Source organism: Argopecten irradians, chromosome 12 (assembly GCF_041381155.1).
Source record: "Argopecten irradians isolate NY chromosome 12, Ai_NY, whole genome shotgun sequence".
Lineage (NCBI taxonomy): Eukaryota > Metazoa > Mollusca > Bivalvia > Pectinida > Pectinidae > Argopecten > Argopecten irradians.
Window position 1 is genome coordinate 37706811 of NC_091145.1, and position 17148 is coordinate 37723958.

A 17148-nucleotide genomic window follows, 5' to 3' on the forward strand; every position below is an offset into this window, starting at 1 on the left:
GATGATATGTAGGTAGGTAAGTCTGTGATACCACAGGTAAGTGATGATATGTAGTTAGGTAAGTCTGTGATACCACAGGTAAGTGATGATATGTAGCTGGGTCAGTACTAATCAAGCCTATAATAACACAGGTAAGTAAAAGTGTGAGAGTATCGTGACGCACTGTTAAACCCCTTGTCGATCGATTTCTAACATCGCCTTTACCTGACTGGTTACCACGCCGTATAGACGTAGCTGAGCCTGCTGGAGCGCTATCACTGTGTTACAAGGCTGGCTGGCCGAACACCGTTATACTGGGGATCTAACGGAATGTACACATTGGAGACTCTCAATACAATGGTAGGTGTGAACCGAGGAACGACCATCATTAATACATTAATGTGTGATATGATACTGTGATCACTCATGTTATTACGCTGAGAGACAAGAGTTTCTGTCTTGTTTTAAAATCCATCTGAACCATATTTCTAACGTTATTTTTCACTAATTGAATCACGTCAGACACTCTAATTTCTAGATCAATTATTTCCTGTGACATATGCATCAATGTCTTATATTGTGTGTAATTAAGATCGTATGAGGAGTTAGTGTCGGTACATAAATCATAGCTTTATTCAACTCTAGAGTTACGGCGACCATTCATCATACAAGCGATATTACCGTGCGAAATGAATTCCTTAAGAAAAGTTATGATATGTTGGTAAACGGGTTTCATTTTAATGTTTTATATCTAACATTATTAGTTTGTTTAATGGCAATATTAGTGTTCTTCATAAAATATGATTCATAATAAAAGTGAAAATGAAATTTTTATGGCTGTATGAAATGACTGAAAACGTCATAATCAAAGAATGTGGAGAAAATCAATTATCAAGCGCCTACTGGTGTGAGAAAGCGTTTCAAATATTTGAAGACAACTTTCCAGTAATTTCAATCCTTGGAGATTCTTCCTTCTACAGACACATAGTGTGATGGTGCTATCTCTATCAATTTTAGTGTCCGTAGTCATATTTTATTGTGGAATTCTTTGTAGCATTGTTAGCATGATGTTCATAGACAACAGGTAATGTCATTTAGTTTTTTATGTGTTAAGTATAGTGATGCTCACAACTGTAAGTATTTCCACTGAAATTAGATAACCGCTCTTCTGATATCGGGTTTTTCTGTGTAATTCCTGAAGGATGTTTCTAGAAAAGACAATATGGTGCAAGTACCAGAAAATAGCTTTCTGGTACCATTTTGTCCTTTAGGACTCGTCAGTGGTGTTACAGACAGCCTTCGATTTCTACATCTTGTCTACAATGTCTAGATACCATACACCATACACAAGTTTGCCCTCGTAGGACTTGGCATTGATGTTATAAAACCGATCAGGTATTCTGTTAACTTTAGGAATAGGCTGTGGTGTAAGGAGATCACCATACAACTGTTTAAGTTTACTCGTCAGTGATGAAAGGGAGACCATGTATCTATGTCGTCTTCAGAGTAAAGGCCCGTTCACACAGTAGATCAAGGATGATAAACCTTGTTGCATAAAGCAAATATCATTGTGTGAACTAGCTTATTCCTCTGTAGCATAATCCTTCTGCCAGGAAGATAAACCACATTTTAGATTAGAGCATGCTCTATCCTGTAAACCAAGACGTACACACTTTGGCCAGACTGACCAATCAGTGACCAGCTCACAGCTGGCAGGGATAGGGATGGGGCACAGCATCATAAAAACTGATACACATATTAGAAAATTTACTAAGAAAATGGATGCCAGGAGTACAAAAAATGCATTTTCTGGACATAGGAACCTAATTAATCATTACTTATCAAATAAGAATTATATATATGATGGCAGATCAATTGTACTAGAGAGAATAACAAAGTTTTATTAATTACTGTAAGAATATTACAAGAGTAAATGGTCATATTTTATATCAACACATTTTAATAAAGTGAACCTGCACAAGTAAAACTCATTCGTACAGTATATCAATATCATCTTTCTACTTCCATGTTGTCCATCTTGACTGAAATGGTCAGAATGTTGTGTTAACATTAAGTTATGGGAACTCCAGCAGGGGGTATATACAGCTTGAGGTTTACAGTGTGCACATAGAAGGTTTATACATCCCAAGTTTTATAAAACTGGTTGTATTTGTCTTGTTTTACTGTGTGAACGGGCCTTAAGTGATGTATGTTTAGGACGTGCCAGTTGGTAGTGAAAGCTGACCGAATTCTAAACATGAAATCCTACAGATAAAATACCAGGACAGAGATTGTTAACTAGACGCAAGAGAGATGTAATAACAATACATTGTAATTCTCATTTACGTTATATCTTAAATCAGATTGTTTTACTTGTGTCACTAATTGAATTCGGTAATTAGTAACATAAAGTTAATTAGGAAAAAATCTTAGCCTTTAATTATTAGACATATTCCAATGTATCCATGATTGATATACTCCGTGTGTACTGTGTATGTGTTTATGTGGGTCTTAGATTTAGCTTTTTCCTTTTCGATGTCAAGAAGTTTTCTAGTTAAGTAATGTTCTATGGTCGCGCAATGGGGAGGAAAAAAGGTAAGTTCATTATGGAGAAGGACATTGTGTGCAAATTAAAACTGTTTCTCCAATCAAAACCTTCAATGATTAATAGAAGGGGTTTTGTAAACAAACTTTTTACAAAAACGAAAGAAAGATAAAAAAAGTTCTACTATAATAGGTGTACAACACTACAAATAATGCTCGTTCTTGCAGTTATGCTTCGAAAACATTTGTCAACAATTATTGCATCAACTAGACATAGATGTCTTCGTCTTTTTGAGCAGATCAGTGATTGAATTTGAAATTAGATTTCATGTATGATACAATGCCACTATACTATCTTTTAGCTCATATTGTAATAAAACATCAATCATGTTGATGGAGTCATCTTCATTTTACTGAATGTACACTTCTTTATCAATCATTTACATAGAACTAGAGAACCATACTGTATAAGTGATGTCAATGCTTAAGTGTGAAATAGGAAATTGCTTAATACCTTTGTTACGATTCATATATCGATTACATGATGCTTTATTAGCTGAGATATTTGGTTTCCCAAATGTGCATTCGGTTCTGACCTCCAAACGTTTCCCATTTTACTTTTCAGTAGAAACTAGCGTCAAATTTCCGGGTAGCTAAATATTTGCTTTTCAATTCTTTGTATGTTGATACTGGTGTTATGTTAACTTTAAGCTAGATATTCACATTGTATTAATATGTAATTAGACAATAACTTTATCTTTCGTTTTCACAAGACATTTGTTTCTTATTTCAACATATTGGCTATGTAGGCCTTGTTTCTACATCTTTGTTTTATAAACGCTTCTAGTGTGTATATACTTAAAGAACGATGCCTTTAGATATATGTTTGATATTAAGCATTCTATTTTTTATCTTACATTGTACAAGGTGGTTTTTTTTTACCGAAGACAAGGTAATTAATTCTAGAGATTAAAGGTTGAAAGAATCTCTATATAGTATTAATGTTAATTTCCAAGATTAGGAGGTTTTCGCATCATCTTTTGACGCAGTGGTATTTTAACAGAATCACCATATTTTACGCAGATATATTTTTGTTGGGGGATCTTATTAAAATTTTCTATTAAGCATATGAAATATCAAAACTGAAATTTATAACAAATCTTACAAACGGTAGAAAAGACAGCTGTACAGTGACCCTAACACAGCGGTATAGCGTACGTAATCAATTTGCTATAAAATATATATAAAGTTGCTATATATATATGACTTTGTATATGATTGTATTTCTTTGTACAGGTAAGGTAATTTACATAATTCTAAACGGCGATCGATCGATGTTTGATCCAAAATGTTCATCATTTACAAGTCCATAACTGATAATTGCCTTTACTAATGTGGAGAAATAGATGTAATTATCATCCAAGTTAGAGCATGGACATCTATGTTTCGCAATACATGTGCTCGACACCTGTCAGTCGACCGTTGAGGCGACTAGTAGCTAGGGGGTCAGTATCATAATAGAGATGGCCAAGTCAATTAACGGTAGTTATATACTAGAAGTCAACCGTAGCCAGCGTTATAATGTAATCTACCAGCAGGGTATGGGCGCACAAGGAACGTTATCAAGTGGGGGGTTTGTTTGTCAGACTTTTGAATATTTCAAATTAGAATTTTCCTGCAGCTTTTGCAACTTTATCAGGCAAAATATTTTATGTGACTGGAAACAAAGTCGGCTGTAATTTATTCCAAATAGAGACTCGACAATACTTCTATCTTTCGTTCACATGTGAATATATTGTAGAAGGGGAATTTAGGTGCAACTTTGAAAATGACTTTTACTAAAGAAAAAACTCACATTTTATAAATCGAGAAAAATATCTGCATTGTAGTTTGTTGTAATTTCTCACGATTGTATTTTCAACTCCTTAATTTCAGTAAGTACCGTTAATACATAACTTGTTGTAGCCTAAACACCGCTTTTTTGTGTACTATCTCAAAGATTCTGTCCCAATGGTACACTAGAGAAATCGAGTCAAAAGTATTGTTTCTGTGAAATGGAACGGGAAGCTTCACTTTTACAGTAATAGTCTGTTCTTCTCTTACTGCCCAATACATGGTAACGATTTCGTGAGCTTGTATATGTACTATGTTAAAGCGTGTGATAATCTAGTTACGTTAATAAAAAAACAAATGCCAACGCGATCATTTCATTTTTATCGTGAAATTTATGCCATATTGGATTCAATTCACGCTTTAGTAATATGTTATTTGAAACAGAGGTTGCAATACTTGTCGACATACAAGCTCCTGATATCTTATGATTAAATTTATCTTTTATTCAATAAAAAATATAAAATAAATCAATCCTCTAGATTGAATCTTAATCCTGGTGAAAAAAAAAGTGAAAAAGGATATGAATGCCAATATAAGTTTCATTATCTACTTGCTTGATGATGAGTAAGTCGCAACTACACTCATTAAATGATTGGTTGTTTCGACATAGATACATCAGTTCCTATAATGAATACGTATTCTAATGTGAAATACAAAAGACGTTTTCTCTACAGGAACGTCAGGTCAATAACGAAGGCTTCATCTACTTGAAGTGGATATCAAAAGTTAGAGGATCTACTGCAGCAGGACCATGATTGAAGTTGTTTTTTCCATGAAAAACATTTCATTCCGTTCTCTAACACATACATCATTTAACAATATTGCTTTAGCACTGATTTTTCCCTTTTTTTTTCTTTTCTTTTTTTTTGGCTCTCCAAAAATATCTTATTTGCATCCAATATCAGTTCGTTTGCAATTTAGCAATTACGGTCGAGCTCAATAGTATACACTCTAACTAAGTTAAATCCGTATCCTTCCGCCAGACAGGCTTCCACTGAAATCATTTTCCAGTATATTTTATTCATTATGCTGCCTCATGGGATCAATTAATATTTATTTTTATTGTAAAATAATAAGATGATTTAATTCATACCAATGGAATTAGTCGTTATCACCAAGATCGACGTTTTTTCTGGGTTTTTTTTACGGTGGGTATGTGTGTGGTCGTTTAAGGCCCAGACATTATTTGACTATTACCAAAATATCAGTGCACATAAACATCTGATTGGTTTTTTGAGATTCTCGCCATATAACTCGGTTGTATGTTTTCCGTAGCACCGACCTCTGATAACATTTTCAGTTTTTTCCTTTTACTTATCGCTTCTGATCTGTGTTTCTTACTAACCATCTACGTATTCTCTTATGGCAGAACAACTCGGTCAAAATGATAAACACAGACGCGATGATACACTGACTGGTAAACTAAACACATTTCTAAAACCACCTTAATAACATCTTTAACTAGGGAAACTAGTTCTGAGTCAGCTTGAAGCGCTTGAGTTCACGCATATATAACTGAGCTGATCACTCAGCAGTTCACGATGCACAGGTAAGGTTTTGATACTTCGTGATAGAAACAGAATGATAGATACAAATGTATCTAGAAGTGCACATAATTCCTTATGTCATGAGAACTTTTGCGTCTGAACTGTGTCGCGGTGTCTTGTAACAATGACATGTTTCAAAGAGTAATTTACAAAACTTATTTTTCTTGTAATTGAGTTTTAATACATACATTTATAGATGTCGTTGTGCAATTGACTATGGAGTATACTATTATCAAAAACAAATTCAGCTAAAAGGCACAATATTTCAGTAGAAGTTTTAATGTTTATCATTTATTTTTACCTACTCTTTTAATTTGTTTCCCAGATGAACACAGTCTCACGTGTTCATTATAGATTGAACTAATACTAAGTTATACATGTTATACAACACATGACCTACTTTTCCGTAGCAGGTCATCATAAAAACTGTGAAGAGAGACGGTTGCTAACCGGACCTTGGTGCTTAGAGATGGTATACAGTTCTGTCGTTCACACTTTTTCACATCCACTCAGTTGGCGAGAACGCTACGCAATGGTTGGCAGGTTTTTTTTTTATTTCAGTCACTCAAAAACACTCTCTTAGGATACTGGCTATATATGTATGGACATATTATGTGTGATTATTTTCGGTGAATAGCTAAAATCCTGTCGTAAGTACAAATATTACTATTTTGATATGATGCATATGTAACTATCTACATTATGTAATCAAATGCGCAATTATTTACATAATATATCAACGCACTCGGCTAAAAGGGAATGTATAATTCATTACTTAATATGTTATTAAATAGATATTCTAATAGAAAAATATTTACGATTAAATGCAAAACTTCTAAGGTTTATGTAGCGAGCAATAATTGTTTTCATATAATTTATCAACAAGGCGTATATAAGGTGCTTTTAGATTATGACGCACAGTCTATACGTTGCATAAATGAAAGTAAATATAAATTCTATTCGTACTATATTAGTTGATATTATCTAGAAAAATATACTCGTCATATGGTTTATAATCATGGAAAACGTCGGCAAATGTATTTTGTACGGTATATTCAGATACAATATAATATCATTAGTCTAATAAGAAGGGTCACGCTTTTGTCAACATATTGTTTAAATGAGAAACTATAAATAAGGTTCACTGCCATAAGTTGTTGCTTCAGAATGGCGTATTAATACGGAAAGGTGCACACTTCAACTTGTAAAACGCCATGATATCTTAATCAGCAATAAGCATGACGAATATCTCTATCTCTATATATATGAAAAAATGGACCCATATAAACCTATAATATAAACATTTCAACATATAAGGGACTTACTATAAAATGCAGTTCTGTTATATATTTATTATAAAAAGATGCTCCATATCAATTTTGATATTTGTTTTAATTATGTTAATGCTTTGTCAGAGATGGAGCATCTTGAACATTATTGAAAACATCAAACAAACGAAGTAGTCTTCGTTAAGTATCAGCTTCAGATGCTAAACTACAGAATGTACATATGACAATGATACATAATGACAGATTATTATTATTTATAAATATATATGTATATATAGATCAAGTAATTGAACGATAAATACGTATTGTTTAAAATGTAGTTTATAGATGAAAAAGTACAATAATGTAGAAATAACGTCTAAAGTAAACGTGGAGGATTTAGGCAAATTATGAAATGTCATGTCAAAATACCAACTAACATGTGAAGGATACCTGTGAAATGTAGATAAGCACAGGTGAATGTATGTATCCTTATACCATTTTACATCGAGGATTATCAAATAGGGACAATGTGGAGGCAACCACCTGTAACATGTAAATAAATACCAGTCAATACATCTGACCTGATATCTTTTTTTACATTAAATAAAACTATCTGGGGAAAATCAATGGACAAGCGGGAATGTTATCACTAGTGTTACGTTTACATGTGGATATTAAAACACGTGATTATGTTTGGGGATGATAAACATCCTAGCATTAGTATGCTGTTGTTTATGATAATCAATAGTTAATTGTCTAACAGTCTATTGTAAAACTATATCTTTCACGGAAGATTCATCAAAAATTGATGCGAGTCTCTGGGCATTGAAAACTCTACCGCAGTTGATTGGAAATGGATGCCAGTGCTAGAAGGTGAAATAATATGTTTCCACAGTCGGCAAAAATACATGCAATATTGACCTAATTCTCATTTGTGTACTTGATTATAAACTTGGATTTACGCCTTTCTGTCTCTTTGCATGACGATGGGGACTAAACTTTAATGTCTGAATGTAGTTGTAAAAATATATGTATAACATTAACGATTTCAAACTTTAAATACAATTTTTTACTTTTTCCGTGTGACACGAGAATATATTTGGATTTATTTTACATATTTTACATACGTATCCATGTGTCCTACAAAATACTTAAAGTACCTCCATAAAAGGTTATGAATTGTTTTTGTGTTACATTTATATATACTAAACTATTCATGTGGGATCAATGTACAGTATAATTTGACCTTGTGTTATAGAAGTTTAGCTTAGTGCCCTGATGGCATGATCTGATAGTTTGAATTTGTGTTACAAATATTTTTTCAAGGTTACTACCCATGTGACATAAGCTGATAGTTTGTGATTTTGTGTAACAGACCCACTGCCTATGTGATTATATAAACTGATGATAACTTTAGTTTTTTCATGGATTCTTACCTTAACTCCGTCTTGTATAACTGATAGTTTGTGACTTTGTGTACCAGACCTACTGCCTATGTGATCATATAAACTGATGATAACTTTAGTTTTTTCCACAGATTCTTATTCTTATCTCCGTCTGGTATAACTGATAGTTTGTGATTTTGTGTACCAGACCTACTGCCCATGTGATCATATAAACTGATGATAACTTTACTTTTTTTTATAGATTCTTATTCTTATCTCCGTCCGGTATAACTGATAGTTTGTGATTTTGTGTACCAGACCTACTGCCTATGTGATCATATAAACTGATGATAACTTTAGTTTTTCCACAGATTCTTATTCTTATCTCCGTCCGGTATAACTGATAGTTTGTGATTTTGTGTACCAGACCTACTGCCTATGTGATCATATAAACTGATGATAACTTTAGTTTTTCCACAGATTCTTATTCTTTTCTCCGTCTGGTATAACTGATAGTTTGTGATTTTGTGTACCAGACCTACTGCCCATGTGATCATATAAACTGATGATAACTTTACTTTTTTTATGGATTCTTATTCTTATCTCCGTCTGGTATAACTGATAGCTTGTGATTTTGTGTACCAGACCTACTGCCTATGTGATCATATAAACTGATGATAACTTTAGTTTTTCCACAGATTCTTATTCTTATCTCCGTCTGGTATAACTGATAGTTTGTGATTTTGTGTACCAGACCTACTGCCTATGTGATCATATAAACTGATGATAACTTTAGTTTTTCCTCAGATTCTTATTCTTATCTCCGTCTGGTATAACTGATAGTTTGTGATTTTGTGTACCAGACCTACTGCCTATGTGATCATATAAACTGATGATAACTTTAGTTTTTCCACAGATTCTTATTCTTATCTCCGTCTAGTATAACTGATAGTTTGTGATTTTGTGTACCAGACCTACTGCCTATGTGATCATATAAACTGATGATAACTTTAGTTTTTCCACAGATTCTTATTCTTATCTCCGTCTGGTATAACTGATAGTTTGTGATTTTGTGTACCAGACCTACTGCCCATATAAACTGATGATAACTTTTTTTCACAGATTCTTACCTTGTGTTAAATATTTGCCATACTAACCATATGGCATAGGCTACAAGTTTATGACTTCGTGTTGAAACTTACTGTCAATGTGATGTAAGCTGATGGTCTATTTTTTATTACAGATTTGCCATAATTCTCATGTGACGATGTGTATCATATACTGACCAAAACATTTCAACAACGTAAAGACAATGCAGGACCTCTCCTATAATTCTACCTCGTTGAACGGTTCCATTGAAACAGGATATGGCGCGCAAGACGAAGAGGACAACGATGCCCTTCAAACATTTGTTATCTACGCCAATAGGTATTTATTACCTATTATAATAGTAACAGGATTCTTAGGAAACACTATATCCTTCTTTGTTTTCATATGTTCCCGACTGAAGCGCATCTCCACCTCAGTGTACCTGGCAGCACTATCCATCTCCGACACCGGGTTCTTGTTCTGTGTTGGCTTCGGCTGGCTGGATGCGATGGGAATACACTTCTTTCACACCAATGGGATTTGCCAGATCGTTGTGTATATGACGTTTGTATTTAGTTTTACATCTGTGTGGTATGTAAACGCCTTTACGACCGAGATGTATGTCGCCGTGTTCCACGCGTCTAAAGGCGGTAAAGTGTGTAAACCGAGATTTGCAAGAAGAGCTGTGATTATTCTCACGGCTTTTGCAGCTCTTTTGTACATGTTTTCCTTCTGGACCGCAAAGGTAGCGACTAACGGCGACGAACAGAAATGTATGTCCACATCAAACGACCGCGATACGATGATGGTACTTTCTATACTGGATACATTCCTTACGCTTCTCTTGCCATTCTCAATGATCATTTTCATGACGACAAGATTGTTAATCGACATATCGAGGCTCTACAAGAAACCCCATGATGACGGGAGCAGTTCCAATAATAACAGTATCAGTGACTCTCAGGACAGACCCGAAACAAATATCGGCAATGACCGCGTAGCCAAGCAAGCCCTGAAGGCTCAGGCCAAACTCAAGAGGATGTTAGTTGTAGTGATCATTGTCTTTGTTGTCCTGAACCTGCCTAGTCATGCTATACGTGTACAGTTCTTCTTCCGCAGCATCACGGAGTCCCACTACGCTGTGTCGCGGACGGAAGTTTACTGGCAGCATATAGTTCAAATATTATATTACATTAATTTTGCGATAAACTTTGTATTATACAGCGCATGTGCTAAAAGTTTCAGACATGCGCTGTTAAAACTTCCTCTTGGTAACTGTATCAGTTGTGGTTCTTGTGTTAAAAATCCATTTAACAAATTTCTTGATAAAAAAATCCGAAAAAATAAGTTGTCCGATATGAGTTGTGGAGTAGGTCAGAATGATGCTCACCTGAACTCGCGATTGGTAGAAATCCACCTGTCAGAAATCCACATGTCCCAGCTGCCATCCCTAGACAGTGAATACATATGTCAGTCCCCACCTTGTCTTCTCAGTCCAGAGCAGGCCATCCAGGAGTAAAAAGTACCTGTCGCTTACATAATGTGATTTGAATGTGTCTTATACAATATGTGATTGGGTTTCGTAAGCCATCGGAATACAACATTGTTTCTGTGCATCCGCACCTTTCAAATTATGCGGGGAGGTAACAATATGTGTTAGTGATTGATGAGGATTCATGCTGGCCAAGTCATTTACGAGTCGGTTGCTTTCGTTTATGTTGTATTTATTTATTATTATTTTCTAATATTGTTTGTAATCAAGCAATTAGCATAGGTTCTTCTCGACTTTCTCATGAAATGTGAAGGAGATTGTAGAGGAACAGTCTTGGTGCCTATTGTTATGGATCATGATCTTCAGTTTAACATGCATAGAGCCTGTTTGATATGTTTAAAGTACATGTCAGTCGATTTTATCATATTGCATATGATGCACGACACAAAATAATTATAATTGGTCTAGTTTGTTGTATTTGATCGATTAGAGTTTTTAAGGCATTTATATAGCTAATGTTCAAATATGCGAAAGGAGAAAACTGTATATAATCATCGATATTACATCTCATCACACTGTTAAACGTTGAATCTATACATAGAACCTGATATTCAAATGGTATTTGTTTTGGAGCTTGTCATCAAGGTTTTGTCAGAAAATAACTATAATTTCAAACAGTGTTATTGATGTAGCAATACATTTTTGTTATGTAGGTCGATATTTCCTGCAAGGGTAGATAACTCTGAATTCCGATATTTTTTTAATTTCACGTAATTCTATAACTGTACTGGAGTATAAAGAGAATACTCGCGTCAAGGCAGCTCATAGCAATTGCCAGGTGATTTGGAAGGTATTTATATGTTCATGCAAACATTACATATCATATCTACTCAAAAAGCTGTGGTATATCAATGTCAAATGCAGCCGACATATAATGGTGATATATATATCATGTATATCTCAACACACATATCTGTAGCACAGTGTGTGTCAGCGATACTCATAGACATGCGATAGTCAAATGTACATAATATCATTTCATAAACGTTATTAACTTAATGCACTATCATTGTAATGTTGTTATCGCTGTTTTAAATCAGCGCAGATCTGTTGGTTAAAAAGTTACTGGTTATTTTTAATGTATTTAATTATTTTGAGGTAGGGGGAAAACAAAACAAAAAATACTGTTTAATAACTTGTTAATTTTACAGTACTGTGTAAATTTGATTATATTTAATTTGGAATTCTGAAAACATGATTTTATTAGGAAAACGTGGCTTTTATACCAAGTTGGTCGTTCAGACAAGTTTGACTATATTTGGTTCATATCAAATTTAGTTACATACCAGATATCGACATAAAAGGTCTGTTCAGTACAACTTTTGATGGAAGTTGTCAGATATCTACACATTTATCAATTAAGTATAAATATGTTTAAGATATAAGGCAGATATTTATATATGTTCGGGTTAAGTTAGTTTAATGGTGTATGAAACATTACTACACATTAATCTATAAGGTATAAGTTATTTTTAATGGTGTATGGACGATTCCTGCACATTCGTCTATTACGTATAAATTAGTGTAATGGTATTTGTATGTTTCCTACACATACATCTCTCAAGTATAAGTTCGTTTTAATGGTGTGTAGACGATTTTTTCGCATGCATGTATTAAGTATAAATTAGCTTTAATGCGGTGTGTTATAGTTGTGCACACAGTGCCTTGTTGTTTCGTCACTAAATAATACTATTTATCATTTATAATTAGCAGTTAAAACGTTCAAAGTTTATATTACAGCACGCGCAATGTAGATTACATTTTGGATAACATATCATCATTACATGTAACAACATGGGCAGGTTATAATCAGTTCCACCTTTCGGCGATTGTGACATCAAAGATATTACGTCAGAATATGACCTCATAATCACCGGAAGGTTGGAGTAATCGACGGTAATAGTACTTTACCAACGCTGTCTTGGTATCTCGAAATCGACGCACTGACCTATCGAATTGACTTATTTTTATTTTTAATGATTTTTTTTTTATTAAATCCTGCTCTTAAAATTGTGTGGGTCTCCGGACGACCTCTGTAACGGCCACGTGACCTCAATGACAGAATAAACTTAATTTCACCTCATTGCACATAAAATAATAAATTTGAACAACTGATTATATATTCGTAAAATGCTAAAGGTCATATGGCTCCTGGCCACTTTACAAATAAATCATAACAATCGAGCCATGATAACCTGTAGTGGTCTAGTTTAATGTCGTGTATGGGTTTTATATGAGTACGTAACCAGTGAATGGTCCCATGAATCCCATCTGGACGACCTTGTGTAAAACACGAGGATCCTAGGCGTATAATCACAGTAACAAGAGTTCATTTCATACCAAGGCTTAGAGGTTTCTATACCGTTATATGGCTTCATTCAATTTCAGAATTATATACAAGGGATTCAGTAAAGTAAGACATGATTTCAGTAGGTATAGATTAATAGATCAATAGGTGTCAGAAAAAGGCTTCTATGTACGAAATGACAATTAGTCATATTTCACATTCACAAATATGTGACCATAATTACTTTTTGGTGAGTTTCTTTATATATCAATGGATTATGTTATGTACAATATCCCAGTGCTAGGTATGGCAATATTGATGTTATTAGTTGGTCAAAGTAGAGGTGCGATCCATTTCCAATCTTTTTTTAATATACTTGCTCGATAAATACACTCTATTCAGTCAGATTTCACTTATGGGAATTTGATATTATATGGCACAATTAACTGCAATATGAAATATCATAATTAGAAATATGTTTCACAGAAAAGAAAATAAGTGAATTTAGTATTAAAGAATGCGTGAGGACGGACTGAACACTGAAAGCCCAGGCCATTTACCAAATTTCTTTGTGCAGGCTCATTACACTTATCTTAATTATCTGTTTTCGATAAATATGGTTAAATTTCAACGTACTCTCAGTACTCTTTCTGCTTTCTGTAAAAAACTCTGTTGTATAAAAATATAGCAGTTACATGAAAGGCAGGATTAGAAATATTTCTTGAGAGATTTTTTTCCGAATCACAACATGATTCATGCTTTTACTTCATAGGAAAATTTAAACGTTGTGTAATACCATAAGGGATTACCATGTGAACAGTAAAATTGTCTCTGTACTCAGAGTTCCCTGGCTGTTTTCTGTCGGTGTAATTCAGTTAAGAGGCCACATGCCCTTCCTCAGGCTCCAAACAGTTTTCTAATGTTGCTTTGTGTAGTATTTGTTTGAAAACAATTGAATAATTGTGTTTCGTTTTACTACTGCCCGAGCATCCATCAAATTCAAACAAACATTGTAATCAGATCAGCATAAAAATCCTACCGACCCTTAATGTACACCAGATAGAGAGAATCACCTTTAAGATCGATGTAATATGTCTCTGATGTTTTTCCAGTAACGTTTTGAAGTCGGTCAGGCAACACAGTTAATGGCTTATTTCGTTTACACATTACATACATTTGTACATTTAAAACTTGTAACAGATTTTACCTTAACTCGGTCAGTGTGTTTCATTCCTGATATGATCATGCACAATTTCACTAATTAAATTGATACTCTAAATATACGGTGTATCACGATAACAGTCTGCTTCGAAGTTGATATCAAAGGTACAATTCCATCGGAAAAAAAAACATATTTTGTTCTTCTACTTCATTTGTTGTGACATTTCAGAGTGTAGTTTGAGTGGATTTTATACTGCAGAATATATTTAAACATCGGTGGTATTTAAAACAGGATGAGTCAGTGATACGTATGTGGGTATATTTGCTGCAGAATATAATTCATTAATAATGATAAATATAATAAAATATAATATAATTATTAAAGGGGTCGTAATTTATCTAAACATGGATATAACAAACAATTAATAACGTGTAACGTTTATGATAGGATTTAATTAGCGAACATAATACATAAATGAAACAGATTACTATTCCCTGTAGTGTTAATGCCCTTTAATGGCACTTCCTCAAAGACGGCAATATATCAAGTCAACTTCCATTTGACCCATTTTTGTTTAACCATATATTGCTCAATATAATGTATATATATAAGATATAAAGTCAGTGTCCCTTTATACCATTTTAGTACGATAAAAAGTGTCTAGTTTAGATATAAACACATTATTGTGACAATGATTTTAATTTATTTAAATAATTCTAGCTTAGATACTAGACGTTCGGTTTACAAAGATTTGCTTCATGATGACCGTGTTATGAAGCATGATCTATGATGAATATAATCCAGTTAGCCTAAGGCTTTGTGATCGACATTCATTTTGAATAATGTATGTTGTTTGTTTTGACATTTATTAGTTACTGTTTAAATTAAACCCAATCAATTTAATAATATGCATACCATAATGACAGAAAGTGTCTGGCTGTGTTTTACATGGTGGCGAGTGTGGTTGTTAGCCTTCACGTATCCCCTTGTTACTGTTGTCCTTGGTGTAACTAGGTTACGCGATTTTATGCAGATGATACTGTAACGTAAATTTGTATTGTTATATATTATCTGTGATTTGTTGTTATCCAATCAGCGTGCAAAGCTGAACGTTCTGCAATCACAATGTAAGGATGTGAGGAACAGTGTGAAAGTATTACCACTGTGAACTGTAGTGGAAACTAACTTATTGTCACGTGCAATTACCTTATTTCGCGATCTAATTAACACTAATTCACTATGAATTTTATACAAGCGAACAAGAACCATCGGAGCCGAGGTCGCGAAAGCAAATCGTCGTGAAAAAAGTACTTAAAGAATAAATGCTAAATTGAATCGTCGTGAAAATGAATTGGTTTTCAATAGTTTCTGTTGTATTAATGTCTTCTTTTTTTCTACAAATGAGTGTTAGGTAACGCACGAGATTTTTTGTATGACTGACAAGGTGTGAATGTGCATGTAGTGGACATGTTTGGGTAGGGTGTAACAGTATCGAGTATCGATGGCATATCTGTATTAATATGCGTAACGTGTACAATATAGAGTTTATACATGTCATTAGGGTTTATGAATTATGTGTAGAATATAATAAAGATAAATACAATCTGCACAAGGTATATGATATATTTATGTTATGGATATTTGTGATATATTTAAATAACATATATGTTAAGTTATTTGCTACCGAAATTCGACGTACAAATCCCACAATTTCTTATATAGTAGAAATTCTGATTGTTGTACTTTCATGAGTTGGAAAGCTAACAGAATATTTTTAACAGCTAACTCACTATCTTAACTGTAATTAATTTCATGTCAGAAACAAAATCATTCTGTGACAGATTACTCGAAAAATATCTCTGCTAGGTCAGTTATTGTGCTGTTCTATTTTCCTCTGACACAAAGTGGCTCAGTATTTCAAACATATCCGTAAATTGCTCACAAGTATGACAGTTGCCTAAATTCTCCGTCATGTTTCGCTATGTGCACAGTCAGTATTTTCATCAAGTTGTTCGCATGGTGATGTGGATTATTGTTATTGAAGATGTTGATCTCTATGTTAAATATTTTATTGTTTGATGTAATATTCTTATTGTTGTTTGAAATAAACTTATTAAAACTTGATTATTGTTGTGTGAGACTCGTGATTTGTAGCTAGTTAAGCAAGTTATACAGATGCATGATGGCCCAGTAATATCATCGTGCCTGGCTTTACCAATATAGCTTACGCACTGATATTAGACATGTTTTTACTTCCCCTGATTATTTTCAAATGTTAGTCAAGATATGAAATAAGGTACTACAGGGTTCTCTCCTCCAATATACTAAAATAAGAAAATCACGATTGGTGTCGACTATTAACGACTTTTAGCGAAAATTGCAAGACGACCTTCTGATTGGTCATTGTTGTATAATCATGTGACCATTTATTGACATTAT

General features: G+C 33.7%; 1 protein-coding gene across 1 annotated transcript; it reads left to right on the forward strand.

Annotated features, from left to right (window-relative positions):
• Window positions 1–216: 216 nt before the first annotated feature.
• Window positions 217–16833, forward strand: LOC138304897 (somatostatin receptor type 2-like). The gene is made up of 2 exons (XM_069245263.1): window positions 217–339; window positions 9863–16833. The coding sequence occupies exon 2, from the start codon at window positions 9932–9934 to the stop codon at window positions 11225–11227; it is 1296 nt and encodes a 431-aa protein (XP_069101364.1). The 5' UTR covers window positions 217–339; window positions 9863–9931; the 3' UTR covers window positions 11228–16833.
• Window positions 16834–17148: the final 315 nt, after the last annotated feature.